We start from the raw sequence: 12,820 nt of genomic DNA, 5'->3' as shown, positions 1-12,820 counted from the left end.
CTGTCATTCAACCCTATGCAATCATATGAATATTCATTGTACAGTGAAAGCTGACTTTGTGAGTAGGAAAATTACAGTAACATGCTTTACAAAGATATTGAGTAGAGGAAAAATAATTCTATGCAGTAATTTTCAGGAAAACCACTGTGAATTTTGATCTTTTTCTCCAATCATCCAGAGCCACAGACCTCTGTCCCTCAAGGAAAACCAAAACTATTTAACTCAAATTCAACTCAATGGCAAAATGTCTGAATTCATTTCATATAACCTCTGTGCTTTGAAGAGAAATACATTGTATTAAGGTTCAAATTTATATTAATTTGCTAGATGCCAAGGTCAATCTGAAATAGTATTGCCGGAAGGCTCAGGAACCTAACTGCATAAAACTGCATAAAGATGCTGAGAACAGCTCTGAATTTAAACTACAATGAATGGGAAATAAATAAGACTAGAAAACCTATATAATATGTTGTTAACATAGAATTTTCAAAACCAAATTGCAAAAGATATCATACAATTCAAATTCACACTTAACATTTTTTCTTGTGAAGAATATCACCATTGATGCCCTTAAATATATTGAAGATATTTATTTCTAAAATAACTGAGTTATTTATGACCTACACGTCTTTGGAATTTTACCAGATACTCAGATGAAGCAGTGGGAAGTCATTGTTTAATGCCTACAAACATTAAAAATCCTGAAATACACCAATCAAAATATCTTTTAAAAAACTGCATAAAATTAAAAATTTAAATTTTACTTTTTTTCCAATAAGAACAATAATTTCTAACTTAGAATACTAGATGTAAACAATCTACAGGCTGGTCAGTCAAGTTCGTGATAGTGGCAGAACTATAATTTGCACTCATAAAGGCTCCAATGGGTCACCATCTAAAACAAATATGCTTAATTTACAGAGAAATAAAGTGATACTTACTGTAATGTAGCTCTAGGTACACCTATAAGGCAGTTTGTCTTAAGTTCCTGTACTTAACAATTTTATTTTTCTCACGTAGCAAATCACAGGCAGTTTTATACTAAACATCTATCCTAGAGGCAGACTGTCCAATTAGCCCTTGATCTGGTTTTCATATAAATCACCTGTTATAGGTTGAATTATCTCCCCCACCCCCAAATTCTTATGTTGAAGTCCTAACCCCCCTCCCAGTACCTCAGAATGAGACTTTGTTTGTAGATAGGGTGTTTACAGAGGTGATCAAGTTAAAATGAGGTCATTAGGGTAGGACTGATGGCTGATGTCTTTCTGAAAAGGTGAAATTTGGACACAGAGACATGCAGACAGGGAGGATGCTATATGATCATGAAGATGGCCAGCTACTAGTCAAGGAGAGAGGCCTGGAATATATCCTTCCTTCACAGCTCTCAACATCATGGGTAGGTTGAGGGGATGACTATCAGTGAGATAGCACAAGGGGATTCTGTATCCTGATTTTGGTGTTGGTTACATGAATCTATAAATGTGTTAAAATTCATAGAACTGTACAGCAAAAAAAGAAACAAGCCAATTTAAAAAATAAAATAAATAACCTTAATAAAATAAAAACCTACTCTAAAGCTAAACTAGCAAGCTATAAAATAAAAATGTTGAAATCTGTAGCATTCTAATACACAAATAATAACCAGTTAGAAAATATAGTAGAAGAAACAACATATGTTACAATCACTAAAAGAAAATGTATATAATAAAACAAAATAAAATACATAAACTTAAAAAGAAAGGGACAAAACCTAAATGAAGAAAAATACCTAAAAGATGCCAAAATACCCTTGAAGACATGAAAAGATATACCATATTTCTGGATAGGAAGACCCAATTTTAAAAAATCCCCAATGTTTATAAGTTCACTGCATTTCAATAAAATACCATATGTTCTTTTCTTTTATCCTGGAGCAAGACAAGTTGGTTATAAAGTTCATTTGGAAAAATAAACAAGAACTTCCAAGAAGTTCTTGCAAATGGAGGAGAGGGCTCTGGCCTTATGAGAGGTTAAAACATTATAGAGCCCATTAAAACAGTATGGTTTGGTATGTGAATAGAAAAACAGACCAATGTACTAGAGTTGAAAGTCCAGAAAAAAAAAACCTAAGTGCATATGGGAATTTATGTTAAAGGCAGCACCTAAAGACAGTGGGGTAACAAAGAACATTTTAGTAAGTACTGTTGAGCTCACTGGATAGCCATATGGAAAAATATAAAATTAAACTCATTCTTCATACTGTAATAGAGAAGAAACCATAAAAGAATCAGAGTTTTAAAGCAAAGGAATAAAAAGAATCACAAGTACAGTAAGAAAACATGAGTGAGTTTCTTTATAACATGGGTGTAGGGAAAATTTTTCTAAATGTGACAAAGAATCCAAGAACAACAAGGAAAATGATTTATAAATTTGCTCTATGAAATGAAAAATCAAAGTTTTGCATGGCAAACAGCATAAGTAAATAAAAAGACAAACTGGGAAAATCATGTAGAACTTATGTCACAGAAAAATAAATAATAATATTTTGATACTAAAGTGCTTTTTAAAAATTGAGAAGAATAAAACAAGAATCTTATGCAAAATGGGTAAAATAAGTGAATAGACAGTACACATAAAAAGAAATGTAGATGTCCCTTATACACATGAAATGGTGTTTAATCTTACTTAAAATAAGAGGAATTCAATTTAAAATTACACTGAGATACCATTTCTCTTCCATTAGCATCACAAAAATTTATAAATTTGAGCACATCTCCTGTTGGCTAGGCTCTTGGAAAGAGCTCCTGTCACGTGTTTGCTGGCGGGAATGCAAAATGTACATCCCCTATAGGGAGGAATTTGGAAATACTTGGAAAAACTACATATACCTTTATCCTTTGATCCAGTAATCTCGCTCCTAGGAATCTTGTTTGAGATACACCTCCAAAAATACGAAGAAAAATTTGACTTCTTATAATCACAAAAAGCCCATCTAAATGTGGGAACAACTGTGGGAAAAAACATTCTCACAATGGAATACCATGTAGTCATAGAGAGATGTCTATAGGTTGATGTGAAGTGATATCCAGAATATATTTTTAAGAGAAGAAACAAAAAAATGTGAAGCAACGTGTAGAATATGCTGAGCATATAGATATACATATATAATTTTTTTGGTAAGAAAGGGGATTCAGATATATATTGATTTATATTTTCAAAAAGAAATTTGTAAGGATAAATCAAAAACTTTAAAATAATGATGTTCTATAGGGAACATAACTATAAATAGAGAAGAAAGTTCTGCCTGCTCCATTTTTTTCTTTTTAGTTTTTTAAATTGTGTAAGAGACATGAGAACAGTATCAGCCAAATGCAGTGAATGGACCTTGTTTGGATTCTGATTCAAACACTGCAACTCGCAAAACGGATTTTTGAGACAACCAGAAAGATCTGAATACAGAAAAATTATTAGGTGATATTAAGGAATTATTATTATGTTTTAGATGTGGTAATCATAATAATGTGGTTATGGTTTTAAAAAGGCCTTACCTACTAGAGATATAAACTGAAGTATTATGGACAAAATAATATTGTATCTTGTATTTTTAAATACTGCAGGAGGGAGGGGGTAAAAAAGTGAGGAGGGGGATAGATATCTCGAAAGCCTTAACGTTAAACATACATTTTTGACCTATCAATTACAATTTCTAGAATTTATCCTAAATATATAGTTATGAATGTGTATAGAGATTTAGCTGGAGAAATGCTTATTCCAATGATTTTTAGGAGCAAAAACCTGGAAATGCCTTGTGTTTAAATAATTTTATTAGTTAAATAAATCAAATAATGCAATACCACCTTTAAAATTATGTTGAAAAAGAATTTTTATAAATTGAATGGGAAAGTGTTCATGTTATTGCTAATGAAGAAAAGAGTTCATAAAACCATAATCCAATATAATCTAGGTTTTATTAAGAAAAAATTATTCAAGGAAAAATGTTAAAATGTTTTGTAAGTGTTTATAGTGACTATCTTCGGGAGGTCAGAATTCAGGTAACTTTTACTTAAAATCGATATTTGTAGCTTATCTTTATCTTTTAAACTACCTATAACTATAAACATATGTTATCTTTGCAAAACAATAGCTATTAAAGTAAAACACAGCTCTTCATAAGGCAATTCATCAATTTCAGCAATATAACAAAACTGAAGACACAGGAAAAAAAGAATGTGAAGACTGAGATATTTGTCTGGTATAACATTTTTCAAATATGAAGAACAGCCACTGCACTGTAAATGGAAATCGTTTTTTATCATGAATGATGTAAGATTCCTTACTCCACAAAAATTGTTTCTCACAGTGAGATTTCTGATACATTCAACTTAGACCCTTAGGAGAGGAAATAATTTTCCATTTTGCTTGTTCACAGAACCAAGCACAGTGCTGTGTAGTTTATGTAGAGGGCAGGCTATTTTTAAAGGATCTGTCAAGTTAATTTCCCTTATTCATAAACTAGATTTCCTCTTGGTACTCTGTCCACCACAACGGCTTTGGGAAAGGGTACAGACCAAATGCCACCTTGGCAAGGAGGCCACTGGGATCCCTCAGAGGAGCAGTGCTTGCCTGGCAGGAAGAAGCTGAAAGTTGAGAGAGAGAGAGAGAGAGGGAATCCGATAGGAAGACTAATATGTTTTGACCTCCTGTCTCTGGGGTTAAGCCCCATAGCTGCAAAGCATATTTGATTGTTGAGGAAAAGCTGGAAGGAGAGCTTTTGCCCTGCTTCCCATTAAGAACGATGGAGAGAAGAGACAGTGACAGCAGGACAATAAAAATAGTGCCATGGCATGCTTAGGCCTGATTTGTCTCTTTCCCTCCTATGACTTTCCGCACCCACCCAGGCAACTTTCAGCCACAATGTGGTTTCTAAAGGACCCCAACGTTCCAATCAGCCCCTAAGAGATATCAAGATGCTTGAGATTTCTGGAGGAGGGGCTGGCCACAGGAAGTCGCCTGAGTGATGACTAGGTTGCAAGGGTTCTAGGCTATGCTGTGTGTACCAGACCACATTCCCCTTTTCCTCTATCACTTCTCAGCAGGCCTTTGAAAGAAATGTACCTGTGGGTGTCAAGATACAGGCAAGAGAGCCGGGAGAGGGTTTGACAAGTTCCAGTAGCCTAGGATTTTGTCAGGATCCTGGAAGGAACCAGACTAACAGTGTCTTGGTGGAAAACAGCACACATCCAGGGACCACCTGCACCATGCCGTGGAGACCAACAAAAAGATTTGCACAAAGTTAAGGCCCCCTACACCAACTGCCCCAAAGATAATAAAGTTTTCCTTTCTACAAAGCACTGTCTTGGGAAGGAGGAGAGGGAAGGAAGGAATAGCTTTGTTAGAGAGTCATATTAAGTCATATGACTGAAGATTTGACAAAATGAGACTGACTAACATGGGAATACCTGGGATATCCTTAATTATCAGGTTAATGGTTTTCCATAGCTACTAAAATGAGTGAGAACTTGTAAAGAAGATTACATTAATAACAGAAAATTAAAATGCAGCATGTTCTTGGCACATTTGGATGCTGATTGGATAATTCTTTTTTATAATTTTTTTTTAGTTTTAGTTAAGTTTAGTTTTAGATAATTTCAGTTTTGCAAAAAACTATTCTGAACTTCATAGATATTTGCTAAATAAAGAAGCGATTATATAACAAAGTTATTGAGACACTGAAATATTTCTATGAATTTTCTGGGACAGCTATAAATGCTTCCTGTTAATTCCTCGATCTTTCTTTTCCTGATAAAAACAAAAAAATGTTTAAAATGACGTACTACTTTTTTTTTTTCCTGCAAAGCTTGATAAAATCTGCTTTCAGTATAGTGAGTAGGAGTGACTTGTATCCATTGGGATAGTAAAAAGATTTTAGATAAGATGGAAAGTTGCAATTCCCTACTCCCTTTTCCCCTTTATACATTCCTGGTTTTTGTTTTTGTTTTTTTCTCTCACTTGAAACATCTAAAGTAAAAAAATTAGTTTAAGACAACACACTTGTTCACAATTCTCTTAAGGATTTCTAAATAATATGGAATATATATATGTATATATATATATTTTGCCAGTACTGCTTAAGGTGTGTTCTGAGATTTTCTTTTCACATATATATCACTGACAATTCTCATATACAAGGAAGATAATAGGCAAATATTATTTATATTTCACATATAGAAAACTGACAACAAGAGTGTGGATTTTAAGTAGTGTCACCTTTAAGCTTTATTCTGTGATAGAGTTGAAAAGTAAAGAGAATAGGTTTATACAAAGAGTAATAGTTTCTGTGTTTAAAATCAAACTGACTTCTGTCTTCATGAGTCATTTTTGATAATGGTAGTACTGTTGAGCTATTTTACTTCCTTAGATAATACACATATTAGAATGTTGAAGAGTTTACTGGGTCCAGCTGGTTATTACAAAGAAATTGGTTAATTTAGCAAATTTACTTGCTTCTAGGATAAAGTTATTTTTAAAAAAATTGAGGTATTTATAACAGTATATTTTAAAAAATTTAAAAGATTACTCCAGATATTTAGCATATTACTAGATATGAATATACTTTAAAGTACAGCTCCCTTGCTCAATGTTTTGGGGAAAATGAGTGCTATAGTGAATTGTGTGTAAATATGAATGTGTAAATATTTCAGGGAATGAGGGAGACTTTTGAAACAGAAATTAAAAATGAAAATCTTTAACCTTGAACTGGAAATTACTTGGAATTAACCACAAATTATCTATTACCTCTTTTTAAAGATTAATATTATAGGATAAAATATGATTTGGGTGGAATAAATGAAGTTGGAATCTCTTTTATCTTCAATATGAAGCTGGCTCATATTTGAGAGATGCTTTTCGAACATTTCGGACTTTTGACTCTTTGCCAAAGTGAGCACTTTGGGAATAACATTAAATATATCTGGCTGGACTCGAATTACATCCCCCCCACCGCTACCACCCCCCACACACAGAAGGAAACGAGCAAGGAAACCCATTCTCTTGAAATTAACTCAGATATTTACTAAGACCTAGACTCAGGTATTTATTAAGATCTAGAAAAAGTCAACCTTCAGAGTTAACATTTTATAATTTCTGAGAATAGTTAATAAAACTCTACCATATTTTTAAAAAGTCTGTTGTAAAAGGATGTATTATGAGTAGCAGCCTAATTTGGGGGGTTCAGGAAGAGGAAAAGACTGAAGTTCCTTGAGCTGGTAGTACTTATTCCACAAGATCCAGGCGCGGACCTGTGTAAGGTAATACTTACTTCTGTTTCCATAACCATTCAACACATTTACTCAACAGAGATTTATCGAGCACCTTCTATGTATCAGGTACCTGCTGACTGCTGGATAACACTGACAGGATTTCTGCTTTCACCGGGTTTTTAATCTGGGGGCGATGTGGAAGGCATTCTCAAATATGCATAAAACACAGTTGCAAACCCGGAAAGAAAGGCTGTGCTGTAAAGTGGGGGCAGGGATGGGGCAGGGGTGGGTATGAACCCTTCCTGAAAAAATGGGACTTGAAAGAGGAGCAGTAATTAATTTTACGAAGAGGGAAGAGGAGTGTTGAAGTGCCATTCAGAGAGGCACTGCCTGAACAAAGACCTGAGGAACTGTGACTGGGAAAACTGCAAAGTGTTCCAAAATGCTACAGCACAAAAAGCTGTGCAAGATGAGGCTGGAGAAATAATACGTAGGAGCCGTGCCATTCAGGAGTCTTACAGGATGGTTTCAGAATTTCGATTTTTATCCTGAGACACGGTTTACGATTAGATGATCTCTTGGCTATCTGATTAGCATATACGTTTTGCTTGTGTTTTTTGGCCAGCAGGATGTTTTTCTGTTTGGGTTTTTTTTTTTTTTAATTTTTGAAGGCGAGGCGTGTATTCTCAGATTAGAGGCCGCCTTTCCCTGTTGCCCTCACACACATGTACAATTTTTTGACCCCTGGGGAAGGGGAGTTTGAAACTTTTTGGAGAATTATTAGATTTTGTACTAAAATAGCACTAAAGAGAAGACTCCGGAGAGCGAACGGAGAGGGCGGCGCCGGCAACCCGACAGGAACAACGCAGGCAGAGTCGGTTCTGGGGAGGGCGGGGGAAGGGGAGGAGCGAGGCGCCTCAGCGACCTACTGCGCATGACCGCCCTTGGTTGCCAAGGCAGCGGGAAGGCGTTGCCCGGAAGAGTTTCCTTACGGAACGGTCAGTTCCAAAACCCATTCCCCAGGGGCTCAGGACTGACTAGTTCCTGAGGCAATCTTGACCACTGCAAAGCAGATGAGGAATAGAGCTTGATGCAATGTGATGGCCATCCGCCTAGAAGCCCGAGGATTCAGAGAAGCAGGGGAAATTGACCCAGACAGACATCGGGACTATGGCAGACTTTTCTAAGGAGACCTTTGAGTCCTTTACTGATGAGGTACAGAGTTCCGGTTCATTCAGTTCCTCTGGAGGACGGCAGCCCTGGTCCTATGCCTCTGGGAGTAAATCCGAGAGTGGAACGCCGACTTCACGCTTGCAATATGGAGACAACCAATCTGAGTTTTCACACTTCAAAAATAATGAAAAGAAGTTGAGCAGAAAATGGATCAACAACCTCAAGGGCAAGGAAACGAACTCTGGCCAGTACCAACCAGACACTAAACTTGAAACAGAAATCACTCAGGCATCCCTTGAAGAATTGAATGCCCTGCAGTCTTTCTGCACCGTTAAGATAAACCTAATCCATCATAGTGCGAACTCTAAGGGGAAAAAGAGCAGCAGACATAAAAAGCTGCAGCTTGGATCGGATGCAGAGGCTCCAGAGGTAGATGCCTTAAACTGTACTGTCCCCGATGAGCTTTTGAACAGAATCTATTTTAAAAACATGAGGACAACACCCAAAGAGGTGGTAACAGCTAAGCAACACATTTCTTCTCGGTGTCCCAACTGTAACAGGAAAAGAGCGGAACTGGCCCAATCTGCCTTCCTGAAACAGAAGAAGACTTTACTGGAGTCACTTCTGCTCCAAGAGAAAATAGATGAACATCTTCATATGAAAGACTTTCTTACCCTTATTGGAGAAATACATCAGAGCCTTCCCAGGCTTTCCGATGACCCCAGAATAATCTGGGAAAGACTGAAGGAGAAAAGTCAAATTGGTTACTCTGGTTTTGAAAGGTCAGATATAAAGCAGGAGATGTAGCAGAATGGAAATAGTGCTTGTCATCACTTTTTTGTCCGCCAATTTTCAAACCTCTTACTCTTAACTAAACAAGGGATGGTGTTTATTAATGATAATGTGTAATGTGGATAAATGTTTTGTTGTGTATTTGAATAATTATCATCATTTCTGTAATAGGAGCAGAGCATTTGGCCTGACCGTTAGCACGACCGTTATCGCGAGACCCTGAGCCAACAGTCAGCTCGCAGTGGTTCTCGCGGCAGAGAGTGTGGGGAGAGGTGAGAGGCGGTTGCAGGGCCTGGGGCAGGCTGAGGGCCGGGTCCCGCAGAGCCCCAGAGCCCTCGCCGCAGCCGCCCGCTAGCCAGGCCCAGACCTTGAAGCAGCGAAGCAGCAGCGAACCTCTCCCCCATCCCAACGTCTGCAACCTAATGGCGGCGGGCGGTCTCCATGGGTCGCAGTCCGTGGAGGCCTCAGCACCTGGAGTATATGGACACTGCCGTTGAGGTAACAGCTTCAACCCGCTTCAGTCTCTCCATTCAAGTTTCAAAAGTTGATGCAGCTTAGATCAGTTGTCTCCCCCTAGGAGGTGGCCAGAGGCCAGGGTTAAGTTGCAAGGACATTGCACATCATTAGCAGGTACACCTCTGTGGTTGGGCTCTTCTCAAAGAAGGGCAGTTGCTGTGAGCTGGGGATTCACCTGATGGGCATTTGCTACAACACGTATTCCTGTCGATCGTATACAAACGATTCTTTCCAGGTTAAATGAAAAGCCTGAGGGCCGGCTGGGTCCTGGCCGCCTGGCTCCCTCATTGATGATGGCTGGGCAGGGTCTGGGGACCTGGCCATGAGGGCGCTGCCAGCTGCCCCCTCACCCAGGCCTGGGCGCTGGCGGGAGGACCCAGACTGGGTGCTGGATGAAAGCTCCTGGGCAGGGTAACTGGCCCGCGCAGGGACCCCCTCCTGTAAACCAGGGCCTGGACCTCGGAGGGTGAAAGTTGAGCCTTGGGAACTTGCCCTTTCTTGTTAGAACAGAGAATAACATTTGTTTCGGTGGAGGTTTATAAGAGCACCGTGACCTGGCCTCAAGAACAAAGGAACCAACACCAAGAAGTTTGTAGCAACTAACCATGCCCCTCCCTATAAAAAGGGCTATATAAAAGGGCTTTGCTGAAAGCTTTCCAGGCGTCCAGGGTTTTTAAGGCATGAGCTACCAGTCTCCTTGCATGGCTCTGCAATAAACCTTTCTGTGCTCCAAACTCCGACGTTTTGGTATTGTTTGGCCTCAGTGTGTGCTGGACACTCGGACTTGCGTTCGATAATATTTCTACAGGTACTCTGGAAACTTAAGAGTTTACTGTGCTTCCTTCACGGATTTGAGGACTAAAGACTTTCCACCCAGTATTTTTTCAGATTCTAGAGGGCAACATTTTATAGTTGGAATAATTACAAAGTTTTTATAACAATCCAGGAGAGAGATGCTGGCAGTTTGGACGAGGGTTTCGACAGTACAGATAGAAATAGAGATCTAAGAAATACTTAGGAGGTAATAATTGACATTCTTTGGTGAAGAAATGGATATGGGGGTTTAATAAAAGGTAAATGTTAAGAATGTTACTAAGTTTCTGACTTGTGCATTTGGATGAATGATAATTCATTAAGATAGGAGCATTGGAAGAGGATGACGTTTGATTAAGAGGGTGATTATTTGGACATGGTTAGTTTGAGGAATATTTGAGACATTCATATTGAGAGATTGAGAAACATTTGGTTATTTGTGCTTGCAATCTGGAGAAAAGGTCTTGAGGGGGTGGGGATCACTGGCATATATGTCATAGATGTGGTGAGCTCTTCTAGAAGAAAGGAGAATGACAGGAGAAGAAGGGCTATGACCAACTCCTGAGAACTTCTACCCACCAATTAATGGCTGGGTAGAGGAGAATAAGACAGCAAAGGAGGTTGAGAAGAAGTCATCATAGAAGGATAAAGGAAACCAGGAAAGAGTCGTGTCAGAGAGACCAAAGAAAGAGAACATTTCAAGAAGGATGGGTTGTCTAAGCATGCCAATGCCACAGAGTTCACAGGAGATGATTTAGTCATGTGTTGGCTTCTTTGACTTAACAACAGCAACTTCATTCATAAAAATTGAGCTGACTGACAGTAGCTTGAGGAATAAATGTAAGCTAAGGAAATGAGGAATATGGGTATAGACTTCTTGAAGTTTAGCTGTGGAGGGAAAGCAGGAGAGGTAATTTTTCTATATGTCTAACACTTAAGCTATCACAGTCAAAAATTTGTAAAAATCAGCAAAAAAATAGCCTTTGTATCAGCAAAAAATAACCTTTGTATCATGTCAATATTACTCTTTGCCTTTTAGACCTTCATTTATGTATTTAGATACTCTCTTTTTTCCCTATAAAATTTAGTGTATTTTCTCTTAGTCATTCCTAAATAAAATGGGAAATAAAATCATTACCATTTTCACAGTAACTTTTTATTGAAATTCACGTTACATCTTGCTTTATCTTTGCCATCTTAATATATTCGCATTTCTCATAATCAGAATGCTGAATAATTTCCCCATTAAGGGTCATAATTCACCCTTTAGTCAACTAAGTATTCCAGTCCATGCACAAGAGATTTTTAGAATTTGTTTCTGTCTTCTTTAATTTTGAAAGAAATGTTTCATAGTCTTCAGCATACAAGTTGTGTGCCTCTTTTATTGAATTTATTCCTAAGTATTTTACTCCATTGTTTCCTATTGTAAGTGGATTTTTTCTAATCCAGTTTCTTTTTGGATGTTCATTGCTAGTGCATAGAAATACAACTGATTTTTGCCTGTTGATTTGTATCCTGAAACTCTGATGCTGAATTCATTGATTTGCACTAACAGTTTTAAAAAATGGATTCTGTAGGATTTTATAGCTAGAAGATTATGTCATTTGTAAACAGAGATAATTTTACTTCTTGCTTTTGATTTGGATACTGTTTTTTTTCTTCTTGCCTAATTGCCCTGGCTCTAACTTCCAGTACTATAATGAATAGAAGTGGTGAAGTGGGCATTTTGTCTTGTTCCTGATCTTAGGGGAAGAGCTTCAAACTTTCACCATTGAGTATGTTAGTTGTGGGTTTTTCATAAATGGTCTTTTTCAGTTTGAGGAAGTTCCCTTCTATTCTTAGTTTATTGAATGTTTTTATTTCATAAAAGGGTGTTTCATCAGTTGAGATAATCATGTGGTTTGATGTACTCTTTAACCTAGTCTAAAGCCTCACCTTCTTTGGACTCAGCCCATAACCATGAAACACTGACTAATCAGAATTAAAGGCTGTTGTCTGTATGCTAAGGCACAAATATAAATTCATATTATAACACTTGTGTTTTAATAATCTTTTCTTTCTTACTTGATTGTGAGCAACTGGAGGGTAGAGTTGATACCATCTTACATGATATCCACGGGGGTTAGCACAATGCCTGGCACAGGATGGTGCTCAACAAGTTTCATGGATGAAAGAATAAGTACATACAAATAATGACATTTAATATGTCTTTTGCATCAAAAGAAGAAAATAATCTTCTAGCATACTCTTTTCTGTCAATGTTTTGCTTTTGTGTAGCTGCTTTC

General features: G+C 37.5%; 1 protein-coding gene across 1 annotated transcript; it reads left to right on the top strand.

Moving 5' to 3' along the window:
- Positions 1 to 7,887: 7,887 nt before the first annotated feature.
- Positions 7,888 to 11,678, top strand: C21H8orf48 (chromosome 21 C8orf48 homolog). Its single transcript, XM_036839008.1, has one exon. It carries the CDS (start codon positions 8,412 to 8,414, stop codon positions 9,219 to 9,221), a length of 810 nt encoding a protein of 269 aa, XP_036694903.1. The 5' UTR covers positions 7,888 to 8,411; the 3' UTR covers positions 9,222 to 11,678.
- The last annotated feature ends 1,142 nt before the right edge of the window (positions 11,679 to 12,820 follow it).

Source organism: Balaenoptera musculus, chromosome 21, assembly GCF_009873245.2.
Source record: "Balaenoptera musculus isolate JJ_BM4_2016_0621 chromosome 21, mBalMus1.pri.v3, whole genome shotgun sequence".
In the NCBI taxonomy this organism is placed as follows: domain Eukaryota; kingdom Metazoa; phylum Chordata; class Mammalia; order Artiodactyla; family Balaenopteridae; genus Balaenoptera; species Balaenoptera musculus.
This window is presented reverse-complemented; position numbering and strand designations above follow the sequence as displayed.